The sequence below is a fragment of the Phacochoerus africanus genome, chromosome 2 (assembly GCF_016906955.1).
Source record: "Phacochoerus africanus isolate WHEZ1 chromosome 2, ROS_Pafr_v1, whole genome shotgun sequence".
Taxonomy (NCBI): Eukaryota; Metazoa; Chordata; class Mammalia; order Artiodactyla; family Suidae; genus Phacochoerus; species Phacochoerus africanus.
In genome coordinates this window covers 67,575,892-67,597,228 of record NC_062545.1, presented here as the reverse complement: position 1 = coordinate 67,597,228, position 21,337 = coordinate 67,575,892, and the positions used below count along the sequence as shown (strand labels likewise).

The following is a 21,337-nucleotide window of genomic DNA, read 5'->3' as shown; positions in this document are numbered from 1 at the left end:
GTAACTAGGTTAGTTCAAAATGCCATCAGGGCTTTTCTACTTAAAAAGAATATAATGGACATTCAGCACTTACTGCATCTCTGTCCCTCTTAAGTAGTTCCAGTTGAGTATTAGGATAAGGAGTTTACTTATTAACTCAAATGATTCAATTGTAAAAACTTTAAAAATTGCTATTATCAAGTAATAATAGTTATAGTATTAAAATTACTGAAACAGTGTTTTTTTTTTTTTTTTGGTCTTTTTGCCTTTTCTAGTGCTGCACACACTGCATGTGGAGGTTCCCAGGCTAGGGGTCTAACTGGAGCTGTAGCCACCGGCCTACTCTAGAGCCACAGCAACAGGGGATCCGAGCCGCGTCCGCAACCCACACAACAGCTCACGGCAATGCCTGATCCTTAACCCACTGAGCAAAGCCGCCTGGGATGGAACCCACAACCTCATGGTTCCTAGTCGGATTCGTTAACCACTGAACCACGATGGGAACTCCCTGAAACGGTTTTTGTGATAAGATCTTTTTAGAAAATGGTGTATATTAGCATGATTCCTATGTGTTTAAATTGTGTTTGATTAAAAAAAGTTTTTCATTTGAAAAATAAGATTTGATAGAGGAAATAAAGTTTAAATTATCTATTCATTGGTCCTTGTAGTATTATTATATCAACTGATTTTTCTACATGATAAGGAGTTTTTTGGTTTATATAATTTCTGGTGTTCATTCCAAATATGCAAATGTGTGAAAACCTATTTTATTAATTTAGTGATGCTTTGTGTCCTTAGCAGAAGAAAGTTAAAAAAACTTGTAAATTAAAATCTGGTTTGTATTATTTAAAACTAAAATAAAGCCTTTTCTGATTAAGTTATTGTAGAAAGGTTGGAAAATAAAAAATAAGAGGAAATGAAAATGTTCAATTTAGTGATATTCTTTCAGCATTTCTCTATAGGACTTGTTTGCATGTTTTTTTGGATTTGATCATTTTTGTAAAAAGCAGAGTTTATCAAAAAACAAAGAGGTAATTGTCAGAAGCAAACAAGATATCCTTCAATAGGGAAATAGATAAACTGGTATATCCATATGATGGAATGTTATTCAGTGATTAAAGAGAATGAGTGATCAAGCCATGAAAAAACTTAGAAGAGCCTTAAATGGTTATTTCTAAGTGAAAGAAATCCATCTGGAAAAGGTTCATACTGTTTGATTCCAATCATATGACATTCTGGAAAATGCAAAATTTTGGAGATAGTCAAAAGATCAGTGGTTAAGAAGGGATTGGGGCGAAGAGAGACCGTGATGAATTAGTGAAGCACGGGGGATTTTTTGGTCAGTGAATCTCTTCTGTATGATATTGTGATGATGAGACATGTTGCTATAGTCAATAGATTTGCTAAAACCTATAGACTATATAACACAGAGTAGATAAACTCTGGTGTAAAAGTATGAGCTTTTAAACAATCCAATTTGGTAGCCAGTGTGATGCAACTAGGCAGATAGATTATACTATATCAACATCTATCTAGATCTCAGCAGAGTATTTTACAATATAATCAAAATATCTTCTAGACAAGTTGTCTGTTTTGAGATGATTGAAATATTATTTGTTCTTCGGCACAGTAGCTCCTAGCTACATATGGCTGCTGAGTTCTTGAAATGTGGTTAATGTGACTGAGGAATTGTATTTCACATTTTGTTTAATTGTAATTACTTGACATTATAAATAGCCTATGTCTAGTGGCTATAATAATAGACAGTGAAGAACCTAAATTAGCAAGACAAAAATGTCAGACAGTGGTTAATACAATTAAATGGAGTTAATAGTTGATTGAAAAACCTTACTGTAAATATTTGTTCATTGCAAATTTTGGGTCAGGCCTTCATTCTTTATCCTGCAGTTTTTTACATTTGTCTTGTTCTTGTGCAAAGAATACAATAGTTTGTGTAAAGACACAGTTAAACAATAATTTGTGTAAAGACACAGTTATCAAATTTGTGTTTGGGAAAGAATCAACTCTGATAGTATTTACTGATATGATAGATGCCAGAATCTCAATTTTTAAAACTCTCAAAAGACTGAAAAAAAAAAGTAACAGAAAAAAAGTAAAATTTATAAGGGACCCATTTGAAATTTGGGCTTGAAAATTATTATATAAAATACAAGATGTGAAAATCTTCATCTACTAGGAATTGATGTGGGAAAAAAACCTAAAATCAAATGTTTTTACTTGGTTACATGTTCAACTTGAGCCAACAATGTGATGTTTTTACCAACTTCCAAAGTTTTTTTAATCTCTGTGATCTACCCTGATCAAAGTATATTTGAAATACTATGTTCAGTTTTGGATGCCATTTTAAAAAGGCTTAGTAAAAGATACATTTTAAAGCACTTTCACATTTTTAAGAAGAATCATTGAGAAACCGAGTTAGGAGTTCCCGTCATGGCGCAGTGGTTAACGAATCCGACTAGGAACCATGAGGTTGCGGGTTCAATCCCTGCCCTTGCTCAGTGGGTTAACGATCCGGCGTTGCCGTGAGCTGTGGTGTAGGTCGCAGACGCGGCTCGGAATCCCACATTGCTGTGGCTGTGGCATAGGCTGGCAGCTACAGCTCCGATTAGACCCCTAGCCTGGAAACCTCCATATGCCGCAGGAGCGGCCTAAGAAATGGCAGAAAGACAAAAAAAAAAAAAAAAGAAAGAAAAGAAACTGAGTTATATGACTAATAGTAAGGACTTAATATATGTTTACCCGGGGAGGAAAGAAGTTGTGAGTAAAGTGTTCCTAATACTTTACCTGGCCTTATCTTTAATTTTTGAAGGGCTGTCTTGTAGAAATCTTACTAGTATCATTTTCTATGACCCCAGAGGGCACAGCCAGACTGATAGGTGAAAGTGAGACTGCTCTGGCTCAATATACAGAAAGGTTTTTTTTGACAATTAGCATTCTTTAGCAAAGGCATGGAGAGAACATGGAGTGGAAGTAGGAGAAAGCCTGGGATTAAACCTTTATGGAACTCCAACATGTACTTGTCAAAGTGAGCCCCGAAGAGGGGATAGGAATAGGAATGTGGGATACATAACAGAAGAATGGTATATCAAGGATATCAAAGGAAGAGTGTGTTTCAAAAAGGATAAGAGGTAGTTAGCAATGTGGAATGATGCATGGAGGAAGGTTAAGAAAGATGGGACCAGAACAATATTCCTCATCTTTATCAAATTTATAAATGAGTATTCTTCAAACAGAGGGAATAATAATAACAGATCTTCTGTTGAAGAAGTTTGAATAGCTATCTTATTTTTACTTTTTTTTCATATTCTACACTTTAGTTTTTTATTGTAACCTTAAAAAGTATAGATTAGAATTGAACTCAGCATGCTAAATATGTTTCAATTAATATAATATTCACTGAGATGCTAAATAGGAATTTTGAGATACAATATTACTATTAATAAATTTATTAAATGTAAAATTTTCCCCTAACCTTCATTGCATTTTTTTTACTCATATTGATCCTGCAAATAACCGACTACTTTCAGGATTTTTCTTAGGAATTTATTTGTGGGATAATGTTTCCCTATCTTGTACAAAAGTACACAGGAGTTTTTTAAACCTAACTGTAGAGTTTTGTATTTAGCTCTGTTCTCCTTAGGTCTGGCTAGGTTATAGCTGACTATTAAGGAAGTTTTAAAGTCTTGAGTCTATCATGAGCCATATTAACACTTTAACAAATTGGATTAACTATGTCTTCTAGTTTATAAAATTTTGAAAAGGATAGAGAGCCATGGCCAGTCTTTGAAGAACCAACTTTAATGGGTGATCTCATTATTACTATATTGTTGTCCAAAAGGATAACATCACTCACATCAAGGTATTATACCTACTATGCAACACTGGCCATTTTTCAGAATGCTCACTGACCATTTGATAAGAAGAACGATTGGTCTTTCTTTTTGGAACTTTAGATACGTTTATTTCCAACTTTCAATTAATTTTTTAGTATTGACTGGATGGAAACAGAAGGGAACTGACAAACCTTTTATAAATATAAATTTTATTTTCGGAGTTCCCGTCATGGCTCAGTGGTTAATGAATCCGACTAGGAACCATGAGGTTGTGGGTTCGATCCCTGGCTTGGTCAGTGGGTTAAGGATCCAGCGTTGCGGTGAGCTGTGGTGGGTCTCAGACGTGGCTTGGATCCCGTGTTGCTGTGGCTGTGGTGTAGGCCGGCGGCTACAGCTCCGATTAGACCCCTAGCTTGGGAACCTCCATATGCCGTGGGAGCAGTCCTAGTAAAAGGCAAAAAGACAAAAAAAATATATATATATATGTGTGTGTATGTGTGTGTGTGTATATATATATATATATATATATACACATATATATATTTTTTTTAGTTTAAAGCCTGTTTTAGTGATTAAATGATTTACTTGTTCAGCATTTTTTGACTAACCTGAAAGGAAGGGTTCAAGCAGGACATTAGCATGACCAGAATTGTGTTTTACTTGGAAATGTTTTGCCTCTAAGTCTTTGAGTAAACCTATAATGCAGGTATATTTATTCTGTGGTTTCACAGACGCTCAGCATATCTCTGCATACCCCAGCTTGAGAGCAGATTTGCAGTTCTTATTTAGGCCCATTAAGCCCATTATAGCTCTTTTTTTCTTACCAATTTTCGTAAAATTTATAGTATAATTTCCAAGGTTTGTTATTTAAAGGTTTTCTTTATGTTTTGCTTTTATGATGATATAATATCTGTGATTCATTTGATACTGTGTTGGGAATATAGCATTATTCCTATTGGAATAAAAATGATATAACAATATAGTGAGAGTTGGGGATTACCTTTCCTGAGATATTCACAAACCGTTCATCTGTTAAGTGTAAGAAACAAGAAAGTAATCCTGTTTTGTCTGTACATGTTCTGAAATAATTTTTTTTTAACATCTGTGGAATGTCATCTGTTGGTTAACTTTTACTGTCTGAATTATTTTAATGTAACGAAGAACTACTTTAATTAGATAATTCAGTGTGATGAAAAAGGATTTATAATAATGAGAACTCTAAGCACCTTTGTCTATTGAGGACTTCCTTAATAGATAATAATGGCTTTAAGAAAATCTACCAAGAAAAAGATGTTACCTGTCTATTCCTATTGTGTTTCCTTTAAATCTCATACCCCTAATTTATACATAGTCCGGGTGGTGAAACTTGTATTTTTATTGTTTGACAGCTGCGTTCTTTTTTTTTTTTTTAATTTTTAAACTCTATAGTTGATGCCTGTTTCACTACCCCCATAGCTGACTTTTCCCTCCTTTGTTTTTTTTTTTTTTTTCAATGATAGCTCCTGGAACTAGTGTCAGTGTACAGAGTAGTGATCCAGACAGCTGTACCTTTACAAACAGTCATTCTTAGTGCCAAATTAGTTTGTAGAGCAAATCTTGAGTGAGAATTGCACCTGCTCTCAATGTAGATGAAAATGGCAAATGTTAGGGAAAGCATAATTTGGGATTGCTTTAAATCTGGTGGCAGCTGATCTCAGAATTCTCTAGGGCTTCTTCATTTTGGAGTGTGGAAGACCTACTATTCAGAACAAAATACTCTTGTCTCTTTTGCTAGGTCTTAGGTGTGTTTATTTTATCTTATTTTTATTTTATTGGAGTATAGTTGACTTATTCCCTTATCTGAGTTATAGTTCTCTGCCTTTTCACTTTTATAGGTTTTTGGTGTGGTCTCCTTTTTGCAGACAGTAGAGTTGGAGCCTCTCTTATTTCTGATGTCTGTCCCCCTTGTGGCTGAAGTTGGTACGGAGGCTTGCTGTAGGCTTTCTGACAGAGGGACTGGTGGAGCTGGTTCCTAATCCCTCTGGTGGGTGGGGCTTTGTCTTTGGGTGAGATTAGAGGCAGCTGTGTGCCTCGGGGGTCTTTAGGCAGCCTGTTTACTGATGGGTGGAGCTGTGATCCCACCTGGATTTTTGTTTGGCCTTGGGCCAGTGCTGATGGATGGGGCCAGATTTTCCCAAAATGGCCACCTCTAGAGGAACACACTGCTGATGAATATTCCCGAGACCTTTGTCCTCCCCCACAGTGAGCCACAGTCACCCCCTGTTTTCCCAGGAGATCCTTTAAGAACTGAAGTCAGGTCTGACCCAGATTCCTGTGGAGCCTCTGCTTTGCCCTGGGACCCAGTGCACATGAAAGCCTATGTGTGCCTTTCAAGAATGGGGTCTCCGTTTCCCCCAGTCCCATGGAACTCCTGCACACAAGCCCCACTGGCCTTCAATGCCAGATGCTCCTGGGCTGTTTCTCCCAATCCCAGATCCCCAGGCCTAGGAACATGACATGGGGCTCAGAACTCTCACTCCTGTAGGTGATTCTCTGTGATACAGTTACTTTCCAGTCTGTGGGCTTCCCACCCGGAGGGTATATGGTTGCTTATATCATGTAATTGCCCCTTCTACCATCTTGATGTGGCCTCCTCTTTGTGTTCTGGAGTAAGATTTTTTTTTTTGAAAGTTTCCAGCCAATTGGTTGAAGGTTTATTCAGCATTTGGTTCTACTTCTGTTGTCTTTATGAGAGAAGGTGAGTTCCAGTCCTTCTATTCCGCCATCTTAATCCCGTCTCTGGAGTATAGTTGACTTAGAAAGTTGTGTTTATTTCAGGTATACAGCAAAGGAAGTTAGTTATACATATACATATATACATTTCTCTTCTGATTCTTTTCCCATACAGGTTATTACACAGTATTGAGTAAATTTCCCTGTGCTATACAGTAGGTCCTTAGGTGTGTTTATTTGTAGGAAATAATGTCTTTATGTTGTGTTTCTACACATAAGATGTTACATTAGAAGTTTTCTTCCAAATATACTGTTTCCTAAAATTATGTTGGACTAAAAATTTCTGAATCTCTAATTTATCATGTCAATATTGTGTTTCAAATCCCCTTGAGTAGCTGAAATTATGTGTAAAGGTAACTGCCACGATAAGAAATTTTTGTTATGGAGAAAATGATCTCAATCTAAGAATTAATACATTCTTTGAGAGTTGATAAGGTATGAGAGACTTATGCTGTAGAGAGCATTTCCGACTACAGTTTGTTTCCAGTATGTATGTATTACATTTATTTTTTTTAATTCACTTGTTCTTTAATATCACCCTTTCCTTAAGCATGAAGCTTGTGTCTAACAGCAATTCACAGTATTCACTTAAAATGCTTATTAGGAAAATTATAGTTATTTATTTATTTGAGCCACAACCATGGCGTCTAGAAGTTCCTGGGCCAGGAATAAACCTACACTAAAGCAGCAACCCAAGCCGCTGCAGTAATGATGCCAGTCCTTAACCCAGTGTTCCACAAGAGAACCCCTAGAAAAATTATATTTTATCTTTATCTTTTAACCTTAATCAATTTATTGGTTATTTTTATAGCTGAAGTCATTTTGGGTCATAACTTTAAAACATAGCTTCAGTGATATATATTTCATATATAGTTCACCCATTTAAAGTGTATAAATCGTTGTTTTTTAGTATTTTCATAGATATGTGCAACCATCACCACAGTCGTTTTTAGAGCTTTTACAACACTTCAAAAAGAAAGTCTAAGCCTTTAGCTTTTATTCCCCTACTCCCCCAGTCCCAACCCATAAACCCTAAAACAACCAACCACTAGCCTGCTTTCTGTCTCTAGAGATTTTCCTATTTAGGACATTTCATGTAAATGGAATCATACAATACATGGCCTTTTGTGACTATCTTCTTTCACTTAGCAAAGTATTTTGAACTTTCATCGTGTTGTATACCACATCATTCTTTTTTATGGTTTAGTAATATTCTGTTGTACGGATATATCACACTTTGTTTATCCATGCATGAGGTGATGGACATTTGGGTTGTTTCTGCTTTTTGTCTATGCGAATAACCATATTTGTGTACAAGTTTTTGTTTGGACACATGTTTTAAATTCCTTTTGGTATATATCTAGGAATGGAATTACTGGGTCATATTATAATTCTAGGTTCAACCTATTGAGGAACCAGAAAAATGTCTTTCACGATAGCTAATTAATTTTGTATTCCTACAAATAATGTATGAGAATACCAGTTTTTTCCACATCCTTGACAACATTAAATTAAAATAAGTTTCATTAAAATAATAGTCTTTCCATTATTTTTCATTAAAATAATAGTCTTTCTAGTAGTTCTTTTTGTTTTTTTTTTAAAGAAAGCATTCTTATTTATTTATTTATTTATTTATTTATTTATTTATTTATTTATTATTTTTGTCTTTTTGCTATTTCTTGGGCTGCTCCTGGGGCATATGAAAGTTTCCAGGCTAGGGGTCGAATCGGAGCTGTAGCCACCAGCCTAAGCCAGAGCCACAGCAACGCGGGATCCGAGCCACGTCTGCGACCTACACCACAACTCACGGCAATGCCGGATCGTTAACCCACTGAGCAAGGGCAGGGACCGAACCCGCAACCTCATGGTTCCTAGTCGGATTCATTAACCACTGTGCCACGACGGGAACTCCCTAGTAGTTCTTTTTGTTTTGATTTGCATTTCTTTGATGACTAAACCATCTTTTCATGTGCTTATTGGCCATTTTTTCCTTGAAAAAATTCAGATCCTTTCCTTATTTCTTCATTGGTTGTCTTTTGCATTATTAATAAGAATTCTTTATGTATTCTGGATACAAGTCCCTTAACAGATATATGATTTGCACATATTTTCTCCTATTCTGTGAGTTGTTTTATTCACTTTCTTTTTTTAATTCAGTGAATTTTATTATGTTTATAGTTGTACAACCATCATCACCTGATTTTAGAACATTTCCATCCCTAAACCCCAGCCCATCCCTCCCCCTCCAGCCTGTCTCCTTTGATAACCATAAGTTTTTCAAAGTCTGTGAGTCAGTTTCTGTTCTGCAAATAAGTTCATTGTATCCTCTGTTCAGATTCCGTATATAAGTGCTAGCATATGGTGTTTGTGTCTCACTGGTTAACTTCACTTAACTCGGTAATTTCTAGGTCCATCCATGTTGCTGCAAATGCCATTGTTTCATTCCTTTTTATGACTGAATAATACTCAGTTGTGTATCTGTACCACATATTCTTCATCCACTCCTCTGTAGATGGACATTTAGGTTACTTCCATGTCTTGGCTATTGTATATAGTGCTGCAGTGAACATGTATCTTTTCGATGGTTCATGGTTTTCTCTGGATAGTTGCTCAGGAGTGGGATTGCTGGTCAAATGGTAATTCTATTCTTAGTTTTTTGAGGAATCTCCATACTGTTTTCCATAGTGGTTGCACCAGTTTACATTCACACCAGCTGTGTAGGAGGGTTTGCTTTTCTCCATACCCTCTCCAGCTTTTGTAGACTTTTTGATGGCCATTCTGGCTGGTGTAAGGTGGTACTTCAGTAATTTGGATTTGTATTTCTCTAACAATTAGTGATGTTGAACATCATTTCATTTGATTTTTGGCCATCTGTATGTCTTCTTTGGAGAATTGTCTGCTTAGATCTTCTTTTAATGTCTTGCTAGATTCAGTCTGCTTTTTTTGTTGAGGATTTTTGCATCTATGTTCAGTAGTGATATTGGCCTGTAATTTTCTTTCTTTTTTTTTGTGGTATTTTTGTCTGGTTTTAGAATCAGGGTGATGGTGGCCTCATAGAATGAGTTTGGGAGTGTCCCTTCCTCTGCAATTTCTTGGAATAGCTTCAGAAGGATACGTGTTAGCTCTTCTCTAAATGTTTGATAGAATTCGCCTATGAAGCCATCTGGTCCTGGACTTTTGTTTGTTGGAAGTTTTAAATCACAGTTTCAATTTCAGTACGTGTGACTGATTAGTTCATCTTTTCTGTTTCCTCTTGGTTTAGTCTTGGAAGATTCTACTTTTCTAAGAATTTGTCCATTTCTTCTAGGTTGTCCATTTTATTGCCATACAGTTGATTGTAGTATAGTCTCTTATGATCCTCTGTATTTCTGTGATGTTCACTGTAACTTCTTTCTCTCTCTCCTTTTTTTTTTTTTTGATCTTTTTAGGGCTGCACCCATGTCATATGGAGGTTCCCAGGCTAGGGGTCAAATTAGAATTTCAGCCTCTGGTCTATGCCACTGCCACAGCAACGCCAGATCCAAGCCTCATCTACAACCTACACCACAGCTGAGCTTAACCCACTGAGCAAGGCCAGGGATTCAACCCTCATCCTCATGGATATTAGTTGGGTTCTTTAATGCTGAGCCATGACAGGAACTCCCTCTTTCATCACTTTAAGTATATTATGCCACTCACTTCTGGCCTACAGAGTTTCTGCTGAAAAATGTTATATTCACTTTGATGGTGTCCTTTGAATCAGATAAGTTTCTTATTTTGATGAAGTCCAAATTACCTGTGTTTTCTTTTTTTTAACTCATGCTTTTTATGTCGTATTTAAGAATCCCTTACCAAATCTGACTCCATTAAGATTTACTTCTGTGTTTTCTTCTAAGATCTGATAAGTTTATTTATTACATTTAGATCAATGATCCATTTGATTTAATTTTTGTGTATGGTGTAAGGATCCAACTTCAGTTTATTTCATGTGGCTAGCCAGTTGTCCCATCATTTATTGAAAAGACTGATCTTTCCTCACTGAATTGTCTTGGCATGCTTTTTGAAAACTTACTTATTAGTTCAAATAGTATTTCAGCATATTCTTTAGTGTTTTCTACATAGAGAGTCATAATGATCTACCCATAAAAATAAGTTTACTTATTTATGCATGGTTTTTGTCTTGTTTCTGTTCTAAGTTGGAAAGTATCCAATGTTTTACTATTAAGTTAACTGGGATTTTCAATGATGCCTTTATCAGGTTATGGAAGTTCTAGTCTTAGTCTTAGTTTGTTGAGTATTTTTCTCATGAAAGAATGTCAGATTTTGTCAAATGCTTTTTATGCATCTGTTGAGCTGATCATGTAATTTATGCTTTTTATTCTTTGTATATAATGTATATAATGTAATATATACACTGATACTAACCTTGTATTCCTGACATAAATCTCACATCATCATGTTGTGTAATTCTTTTTATAAATATGATGCATTTGATCTGGTTTGTTTGTATTTCGTTGAGGATTTTTGTGTCTGTATTCCTAGGAAATACTGGTCTGTAGTTTTCTCATCATGTGTTTGGTTGTAGAGTCAAAGTAATAGTGACCTCATCAAATGAGTTGTGAGAGATTCTTTCTTTGGTCTTTTGGAAGTGTTTTTGAGGAATTGGTACTAACTTTTTAAAATGCTTTATAGAAGTCAGCATTGAAGCCATCTGGACCTGGACTTTTCTTTGTGGGTGGTTTTTGATTACTCATGTAGTCTTTCATTTGTTTCAAGTCTATTGAGTTTGTCTGTCTGGAGTTACTTTTGGTAGTTTGCGCCAACTAGGAATTTGTCCATTTCATCTAGTCTGCCACCTCCAGGGCTTGTTATGATATTTGTTTGTTTATTTGTTTAGTGACCAGCTGGGTTATTTTAGTGTAGACAGTTCCCCCTACCATCATTATGCAGCACTGAACTTCTGATGTTGTCCCCTGGGAGGGACACCTTTGAGTATACCCAAAGACATGAATGAAGGTAGTTTTCTACACTACACTCGGTTGTTAATCTTTACTGATCACTAGACTGTTCTGTTATTTGCAAAAATGCCCTGGGGCATAAATTGCTCCACACACTAATCGAATAAATTTGTGGCCCCTTTGAAGGGATAATTCCAAAATTCAGTGTTGCTGTTTATTCTCACCTCAAGAGGGCTTCTTCCAGTTGTCTCTTCCCTCAGTTCTCTCCTGCAACCTAGATGAATCTCTAAATCATCTTCTAATTCTGGCTCACCACAACCTCTGCTGTTTTTACCGTAGGGCTTAGGCTTCAACTTCATGCCTTGGTTGCAGATGGGGTCAATTTGTTTGGAAGAGCTTGGGATATTTCTATCTTTTTTTTTTTTTTTTTTTTTTTTTGCTTTCTAGAGCTGCACCCATGGCATATGGAAGTTCCCAGGCTGGGAGTCGAATTGGAGCTATAGCTACTGGGCTCCACCACAGCTACAGCAACCCAGGATCCAAGCCACATCTGTGACCTATACCAAGCTCACAGCAACACAAGAGATCCTTAACCCACTGAGCTAGGACAGGGATCGAACCCACAACCTCGTGGTTCCTAGTCAGATTCGTTCCTGCTGCACCTTTTTTTGGTGGGGGGGATATTTCTGTTTTATGGTTTAGTTTTACTGCTAGGCAGAATCTCCAAAGCAGAACTCAGAAGCTTGGAGTGGGGACAATGGAAAGCTTCTGAATGACACTCCTGCTTTAGAAGCTGAGCACTTGATGGAAGGTATAGGCTGTAGCCTAAATTCTAGGCTTGCCTCTCCTTGGGTGGAATCACTGCCCATCAGCCAGGGTGAGAGTGATTGAATGGTCAGTATTTTTGATGATGTTTTGCCCAAAGGTGGAGCCTGTCCACACTTGGGGGCAGGATAGAAAACCAGTGGCCTGTGTTTAGGTAGTATTAGTAAAATGAATATCAAAAAGAAATTTTCTAAATATTTAATATCATATCTATTCAACATAAAGCTCTATTTTTAATGATGTTTTTATTTGTGTGACTTCTCTGAGAACAGTTAGAGTGTGTTTAATATAAAATCTTATGTCAAATTAGAGTATTACATAACTGGACAGTAAAAAAATATACATCCCCAAACCATACTTGAAGAAATCTAAAGTTATTTCATACAATTGTGTAATTGAAAGTCTATAGATATTTAATCTGGCTCTCTGAGGGAGTTCCCAGTGTGGCACAATGGAAACAAATCCGACTAGTGTCCATGAGGAAGTGGGTTTGATTCCCAGCCTCACTCAGTGGGTTAAGGATCTGGCATTGCCGTGAGCTGTGATGTAGGTCGCAGATGTGGCTCGGATCTGGCATTGATGTGGCTTTGGCGTGGCCGGCAGCTGTAGCTCCGATTTGACCCCTAGCCTGGGAACTTCCATATGCCGTGGTGCAGCCTTAAAAAGCAAAAAACAAACAAACAAAAACTGGCTCTCTGGACTCCAGCAGCCACTCTGCATAGGAGAGTATAGTATGCATAAAAAACTTTTTTTTTTTTTTGTCTTTTTGCCATTTCTTGGGCCGCTCCCGCGGCATACGGAGGTTCCCAGGCTAGGGGTCTAATCGGAGCTGTAGCTGCCAGCCTATGCCAGAGCCACAGCAACTCAGGATCCGAGCCGTGTCTGCAACCTACACCACAGCTCACGGCAACGCCGGATCATTAACCCACTGAGCAAGGGCAGGGGTCGAACCCGCAACCTCATGGTTCCTAGTCGGATTCATTAACCACTGCGCCATGACGGGAACTCATTTTTTTTTTTTTTATAAAAAACTTTTGATAAAGTTACATAAAGTACTTGCAGTACTGTGTTTCAGAAGATATTAAGCATTAAAATTTACTTATTACTTAAGCATTAATAAAATAATAAAAATACAATTTAACAAAAATAATTATTAAACATTAAAACTTTGGCATGTCATGATTTATTAAAACATTCTTTTTTTTTTTTTTTGTCTTTTTGCCTTTTCTGGGGCTGTTCCCGCGGCATATGGAGGTTCCCAGGCTGGGCTCAAATCAGAGCTACAGCTGCCGGTCTACGCCACAGCCACATGGGATCTGAGCCGTGTCTGCAACGTACACCACAGCTCATGGCAATGCCAGATCCTTAACCCACTGAGCGAGGAGGCCAGGAATCGAACCTGCAACCTCATGGTTCCTAGTTTGGATTTGTTAACCACTGAGCCACGACGAGAACTCCATTAAAACATTCTAATGGTTTTTTAACTCTAAAATAATAGCTCTTATGAAATACGTTGTAAAAAAAATGGTACGCTGCACTCTACTTGGGAAAACCAGAACTGTATGTTAAAAATCAAATTAATTTTAGAATTTTACTTGTTTATACCAAGAAAAACCAAGTGTAAGAATATTTTATTCTGTGATTTAGTGTTTTATGTATATTAATTATTTTAACATTTGGATCATACCCTTTAGTTATATAATTACAGATAGCCTTATAAAGATGAGAGCTCCTTAGCAATGTGAAGAGTTAATTTTCTTTCCTAAGTTACTATTTTTTTACAGTTCTTTTCTAAGTACTTTTAAAGGTTCTTCTGCATTAGGTTACTTCACAGCTCTGTTGAGTAGGGTGTTAACGACTTGGAAAAGTTAATTTTGAAGTAACAGGTTGTTTTGATTTTTCGCCTCTCATAAGCTCTTTGAACTGCTGGGACCTGATGGACTTGAACTTATTGAGAAACTCCTACAGAACAGAATTACAATTGTGGACAGATTTCTTAATTCTTCAAATGATCATAAGTTTCAGGCTCTTCAAGGTAAGAAAGTATTCAGTGATATTTTAATTCAGAAGAAAAATTCACTGGTTAACAATCTTTTTAATACATTTATATCCTTTGGTTGATTATATAGCTTACTGATATTGTTCTCTTAAGTAGATTTTAGATATGATAGACTATGAAACAGATATCTATGCCCTAAGTAAATGTCAGAGATTTTTTTTATGTTTAGGTATAGCATTTTATTTTTGCAAAAGATTTGGATAGACAAAAATGTTTTTAAACCAAATACATATAGTGCTTATTACTATGGGCCAAGTAGTGTTAATATTTATAGCCACATTTTTTTTATTTTGAAAACTTTCTAACCTGTAGAAATGGTGCGGGCATAGTGCAATGAATGCTCAAGTGCTCTTCATGTAGATTCACTGGTCATTAACATTTTGCTTCCTCCCCCATTCTCATTTTCTAGACATACACGCACATATACACACTCATAAACATGTATACATACACACATATCTATGTTTAAAATTTCTGCACAATGACTGGATGTTTTGGACACCATAATACTTTAGCTATAAATCCTCAGAATACAGTAATAGCCTCCTGCTTACCTACAATATAGTTTGTACACCCAACAAATTGAACATTTATATTGTCCTGTATTACATATATTTGTAAACCTGAGAAGAATTAGAAAGATTTGTCAAGGCAGCAAAAATTGACTTTAAAAAGCCTGACTTATTGTGAGACAACTTTTGCCACACTTTACTCAAGTTTCTTTTCCAGCCTTAAAAATATTTTAGAATTTTTAGAAAGTGCATGAGTGTAATAAAGTAGACATCTTTCTTCAAATTAGTCCACATTTATCTTTTAGGTAAGTGGTGTCACATTTTCCTTACGGTTAGGAGTATGGCACTAAATGTAAATTATAAAACAGTCTTGATTTAAATCCAAAATTTCTTGTATATTTTCTTTATCCTACCCTTTGATTACGATAGCCACCTTGGAGTTGCTTTGAGATTTCTTGAAACTTTGAAGATTGTCCGTCTGCAGGTTTCTTGATTGTTTAAGTATACTGAACACTTAGAAACTTCCTTGCTCTGAGAAAACTCTTACATGTTAAACAGTGCTTAGTCAGACACAGCAGTATAGGACCATTTAAAATGAATATCTGCCAGAAGAAAAAGAAAGGATTTAAATATCTCATCTTGCAATGGAATTTCTGAAAATTTGTTATTTGTCAGTCTTCTAAGAGCTCATGTAGAGATTCTTGATTCCATCCTTTAATGGTATTAATGTGTTACCGAAAGTTCAGAATGAATCCAGTTTCACCTATTATTTAAACAAGCTATAGACGATGGGTTAATGTAGTCTTATAGTTTCATTGTAATGTTTGCTTTAGAATACCATTTATACACACATTTTATTCTACTAGGATAACTTTTGAGAAGCAACACAGTTTTAACCTAAAACTAAATGTTAAATTTCAATTATTAACCATCCATCTGCCCTGAAATATTTTCTACTCTTCTCAAATAATTTTTACTCTTGTAGTCTATACTAGATCATTATTAATGTTGCTACCAACTAAGAAATAATAGTTAAACTATAGTAACTTTGAGGTGTTTAAACAGACTGACTTTCTCCAAGGACTGTGGTAAAGAAGCTGATGAGGAGCATATTTTGTTTCCTTTTTTTAATAGAGTTTTTTTGTGTCACTGCATTAAAAATGATTTTCCTTAATTTTGTGTGTGTGTGTGTGTGGGAGTGGAAGGAAGTACTCTGGAAGAAAGAATCACTGAACTCTCATTACTTTATTGCTATTCTCATCCATTTATATCTTTTTTATTTTTTTGCTTTTTAAGTCCATAGGTGAGGCATATGGAAGTTCTGAGGTTGAATCAGAGCTGCAGCTACCAGCCTTACCACAGCCATAGCAATGCCACATCTGTGACCTATATCACAGCTCACAGCAATGCCAGATCCTTAACCCACTGAGTGAGGCTGGTGATTGAACCTGCATCCTCATGGTTACTAGTCGAGTTCATTAACTCTGAGCCACAACGGAACTCCATCTGTTTATATCTTTTGATTTAATTTTGTGTTAATGATCCTTCAAAATTCTCTTAAAACTACCAAATTGTGTTCTTTATTAAGCTACTTTAGCCTGACAACTCTATCCTATCCTTTTTTCTGTTCCACAAAATCATGGTTTAGAAAGTAGTAGCTTCTTTCCATTAGCATTTTCTAGCCTTCATTCTGATTTTCTTTGAATTTTTTATCCAGTTTTATATATGCATATACATATATTTTATATATGTGTCTCCACCCTACTTTATTACTTTCCTTATAACCAGGAAATGTAAGGTAGGTGAGAAGTGGGTGGGTATAGTGTACTCACTGCTATGTTGAGAATAGTTGTAAATTAAATTCTGTTTAGGGGGCTCTTGTGGAGAATGTTTATTATGGGGTGTATCATAACATAAAATTAAGTTAGCTCATGTCATCAAGTTACATTGTTTTAAGTTATACAAGACTTTTTTCTGTCATAATAACATTTTAAAAGGATACAAGCTCTACTTGTTCAGTAAAATTTTATGTTAGAATTGCTGTTAAGTTTATTCTGTTCACTTCTGCTTGTCAGTCTCTACAGCTAGCTGATCTCGTCAGAGACCTATGCACTTAAGTATTTGTGCTTTATAACTTGTTTTTTTAAATCATGTATTATATTCAGTCTTACAGGATTTCAGTATAATTCTGATTGAGACCTTATAAAGCTATCAATGAGGTAGACATATTTTCTTATAATTTCCTTATTTTGATATCATAAATTGTCTAATAGTATTTTATTAACTGACACATTCATTTAAAATGTTAATGATGTTAGCATGGAATTTAGTATGTCACCCAGAGTATTTTAGTTTCACGCAAAATCTTTAACATTCATTTGTAGTAATATGTACATTGCATTATTTACATTGAGAAAAAATTCTAGTTAATATCTCTTGTTGATTGTGTGACTTTCCAACCAGTGTAATTTTTTTCATAGTTCAGAATGGAGGTTCCCAGGCTAGGGGTCTGACCAGAGCTACAGCTACTGGCCTACACCACAGCCACAGCAACGAGGGATCCGAGCTGTGTCTGTGACCTACTCCACAGTTCATGGCAATGCCGGATCCTTAACCAACTGAGCAAGGCCAGGGATCGAACCCGTATCCTTGTGGTTACTAGTCAGATTCGTTTCTGCAGCACCACAACAGGAACTCCTGCTTTCTAACACTAAGAATTAATTGGTTCTAAATTCAATAATCACCATAGATCTATAAAGACATACAAAGTAAAATATATAAGACTTAGAAAAATACCTTTTTCAGAACTGTAAAATGTAGAACTATAAAGTCTTATATAAACAAGATTATGTATTTTATAGTTTTGATAGTAATGCATCTTTACTTCTTACTTTCCTTTTTGAGATTTATAAAGCCATTATACAAAAGGGTTTATTTTATGTGATAGAGAGTTGAAATGACTTATTCAAAGTCATGTAATGAGATAGTGACAAATGTCTGAGAATTATGAAGGTTTGACTTAGAATAAATTAGAAAGCTAATTTCCCTCTCTTGATGCTATGCTTAATTCCTTCCTTGTTCTGTATTGAATCTTAGAATTTGATAAAATAGCCCATGTTATGCTCCATCAGAGTTTGGACCAATTCCATTCTTCATTATCCTCCTAGCCTAGCAGCAGTGCCTTGAACCTAGTAGGTCTTCAGTACAGTAAATGTGTATTGACTTGGGTGTCTCTCAGTGACATCGCTATCACTTCCTTTAGGGCTGTAGTAACCCAAGATACTACTACTTGGAGAGATTTAATTGAACAAGAAGGTAATCATGTTAAAAGAAATTTTTTTCTGAATATTAAATTGGCAATTTATTGTACCTTTTAACCATGAGCTTTTATTGACATGATTCCTTTTAGTGTTCTAGGCTTTTGTACATTAAAAAAAAAAATGCCTTTCCCGAATCAAATTAAAATGCATTTCTCAATGAAATATCACCTCACACCAGTCAGAATGGCCATCATTAAAAAGTCTACAAATTATAAATACTGGAGAGGATGTGGAGAAAAGGGAACCCTCCTACACTGTTGGTGGGAATGTAAATTGGTACAGCCACTATGGAAAACAGTATAGAGGTTCTTTAGTTCCCTTGAAGAAACTAAAAATAGAGCTGCCATGTGATCCTGTAATCCCTCTCCTGGGTATAAATCCAGGGAAAACTTAATTCGAAAAGATACTTGTACCCTAGTGTTTATGAACACTATTTACAATATTTACAACAGCTGAGACATGGAAGCAACCTAAGTGTCCATCAACAGATGAATGGATAAAGATGTGGTATATATGCAATGGAATATTCCTCAGCCATAAAAAGGAATGAAATAATGCCATTTGTGGCAACATGGATGGACCTAGAGATTATCATACTAAGTGAAGTAAGACAGAGAAAGACAAATATTATATGATGTCACTTATTGTGGGATCTTAAAAAATGATACAAATGAACTTATTTACAGAAGAGACCCACAGACTTAGAAAACAAACTTATGGTTACCAGGGGAAGGTGGGAAAGATTTGGGGGCAAGCATATATATAAAATTATATATAAAAACAGATAAACCAAAAGGACCTTCTGTATAGCACAGGGAACCATATTCATTATTTTGTAGTAACCTGAAATGGAAAAGAACCTGCAAAAGAATATTTGTGTTAGACACATATATGCATATATGTGTGTCTAACAGTCACTTTGCTGTACATCTGAAATTAACACATTGTAAATTAAGTATACTTCAATTTTAAAAAATGATTGAAAAAGATCCCTGCATTTCCATGAGAAGATGGACCATACTCTTTATTTGCTTTGGTCATCTTCTAAATATATCCTGAGCTATATTTAATTTTCATCTTATTTCATGTATAAATTAGTAGTAGTGACATATAAATAGTTTAACAGAGTAAGGCCTACTACATAAGGAAAAGTTCTATCTTATATGTGAATATATTTATTATGATGTTAACACTACATGCTAAATGGTATCAGTAATTACTGCATTTATTGAAATTATGTAAACAGATTATTTCAAAATTATGAAATAGAATTTTTATGTTCCTGATGTTATATCCAAGAATTTGTAACATTTAAATTTATAACCATTTAGTCTGTAGGAAGGTAATACTGGCTAACTTTTCTTAAGCTACTATGTAATATCATTTAGAAATTGTGATTTATAAAAACTCCTTAAAACACATAATTGAATGAATAATTGGATTCAGTTTAAAAAAATGAATTCTTAGAGCATTCTCTTATCTTTATGTTTTGGCAAGATGGAAAACAGTGGTTTTCATAAGGGTTAAACTTGTAAAATATGTTCTTAAATTTGCTTTGCAGACAGTTGCAAAAAAATTTTAGGAGAAAATGCTAAACCTAATTATGGTTGTCAAGTCACTATTCAGTCTGAACAAGAGAAACAGTTAATGAAACAGTATCGCCGAGAAGAAAAAAGAATTGCCAGACGAGAAAAAAAGGCTGGAGAAGATGGAGAAATTGCAGGAGAAGGACCCCTGTGCTTTGATCCTAAGGAATTGCGCTTACACAGGTAATAAAAATTAGCAGCTGAAAAATGCTTGTGTTGTAATTGCTGCTCTAAAGTATCATTATCATTTTTAAATTTAGTTTTAACAATTTAGATGATTCTAGCTCTAGTCACATTTTCTTACAAGAATAGAATTTTGTTGTGTGAAAACCTAATTTTCTGAGATAAGAAAGCAGTGATCTGCTTAATTAGCATATTCTTAGTTATATCCATGTAGGTGAGAGATGTAGATTATAGAGGTAAGTTGTTTTTAGGTGCTGTGCACACACCACCAGTTTGAGCTTTGTGAAGTGTATAGAAATTTATTTTGAGACTCTGTTTTCTTTCCTAGCATAGTGACTATTTTTCCCCATGTTGTCGTATAGAAGTAGCAAGGAAAAAAATGAAATAAAGGCATAGTTATACATGGTGTTTAGATATTGAAACCCATTTTTAAAAAAGGAATTTATACTTTGTAAATATCTTTGGATTATGACAAAGAAAATTATAAAGAACAATAATTCAAACTTATCAGATGATGCTGTCTAAAAATAGTACCTAAAAATGTGTTGTGCTTATGTGGTTACATAGAAAATTTCAGAATTGCTAATAGCGTCCTTCGTGTAGTTTAGTTTCTTCTCTTTTATAATGGAAGGCTACCTGAAATAGTTATTTTGACTTTGTTTCAGTATATACTTTACTTTGCAAAATAAAATTATAGATTTAGCCTATATTTTTGTATTTACAGAGAACAGGCACTTATGAATGCTAGAAGTGTTCCAATTCTGAGCAGGCAGAGAGACACGGATGTTGAAAAAATACGTTATCCTCATGTTTATGATTCCCAGGCTGAGGCCATGAAAACGTCAGCATTCATTGCTGGTGCAAAGGTATGCCCACCAGTATATGACCACTTTTGAATGATGTATCTATTCTGAAGTATTGACATGTATATTTTCCCTTTTTCTTTTGTGACTCTAGTACTAGTTGACTGCAATGTGCTAAATTATATTTTTAAATATTGGGAAAATGAGATAATGCAGTTTATGTAAAGTTCTTAACACATGGTAGGTATTCAAAACATGCTTGTTCTCCCTTTCATTATTTATGCACTTGTATTTTCAAGAGTTTTAGCAGTGTCATCGCTTTGCGGCTAAACTTTACATGTATGCTTGCATATTTCCCCTAGCAGTATGACTACATTTGTCTTCAGGAGTACCATCTAATCATTGCACACTTAAAATTCATCAACATAATATAGTTTGTGTGTTATGTGAGATATCTGACTCATGAATGCTTTGTGTGTATATGTGGTTTTTTGTTTTTGTTTTGTT

The 21,337-nt window shown here is 35.3% G+C and overlaps 1 protein-coding gene across 3 annotated transcripts in view; it reads left to right on the top strand.

Annotated features, from left to right (window-relative positions):
- ASCC3 (activating signal cointegrator 1 complex subunit 3) overlaps positions 1–21,337 on the top strand; it is a 330,962-nt gene that overhangs the window by 59,869 nt on the left and 249,756 nt on the right. For all 3 annotated transcript variants that reach the window (XM_047761598.1, XM_047761591.1, XM_047761607.1), the window contains exons 5-7: positions 14,282–14,402; positions 19,820–20,027; positions 20,752–20,893. In XM_047761598.1, the coding sequence (XP_047617554.1) occupies positions 14,282–14,402; positions 19,820–20,027; positions 20,752–20,893 (471 nt within the window). The remainder of the gene's footprint in view (positions 1–14,281; positions 14,403–19,819; positions 20,028–20,751; positions 20,894–21,337) is intronic.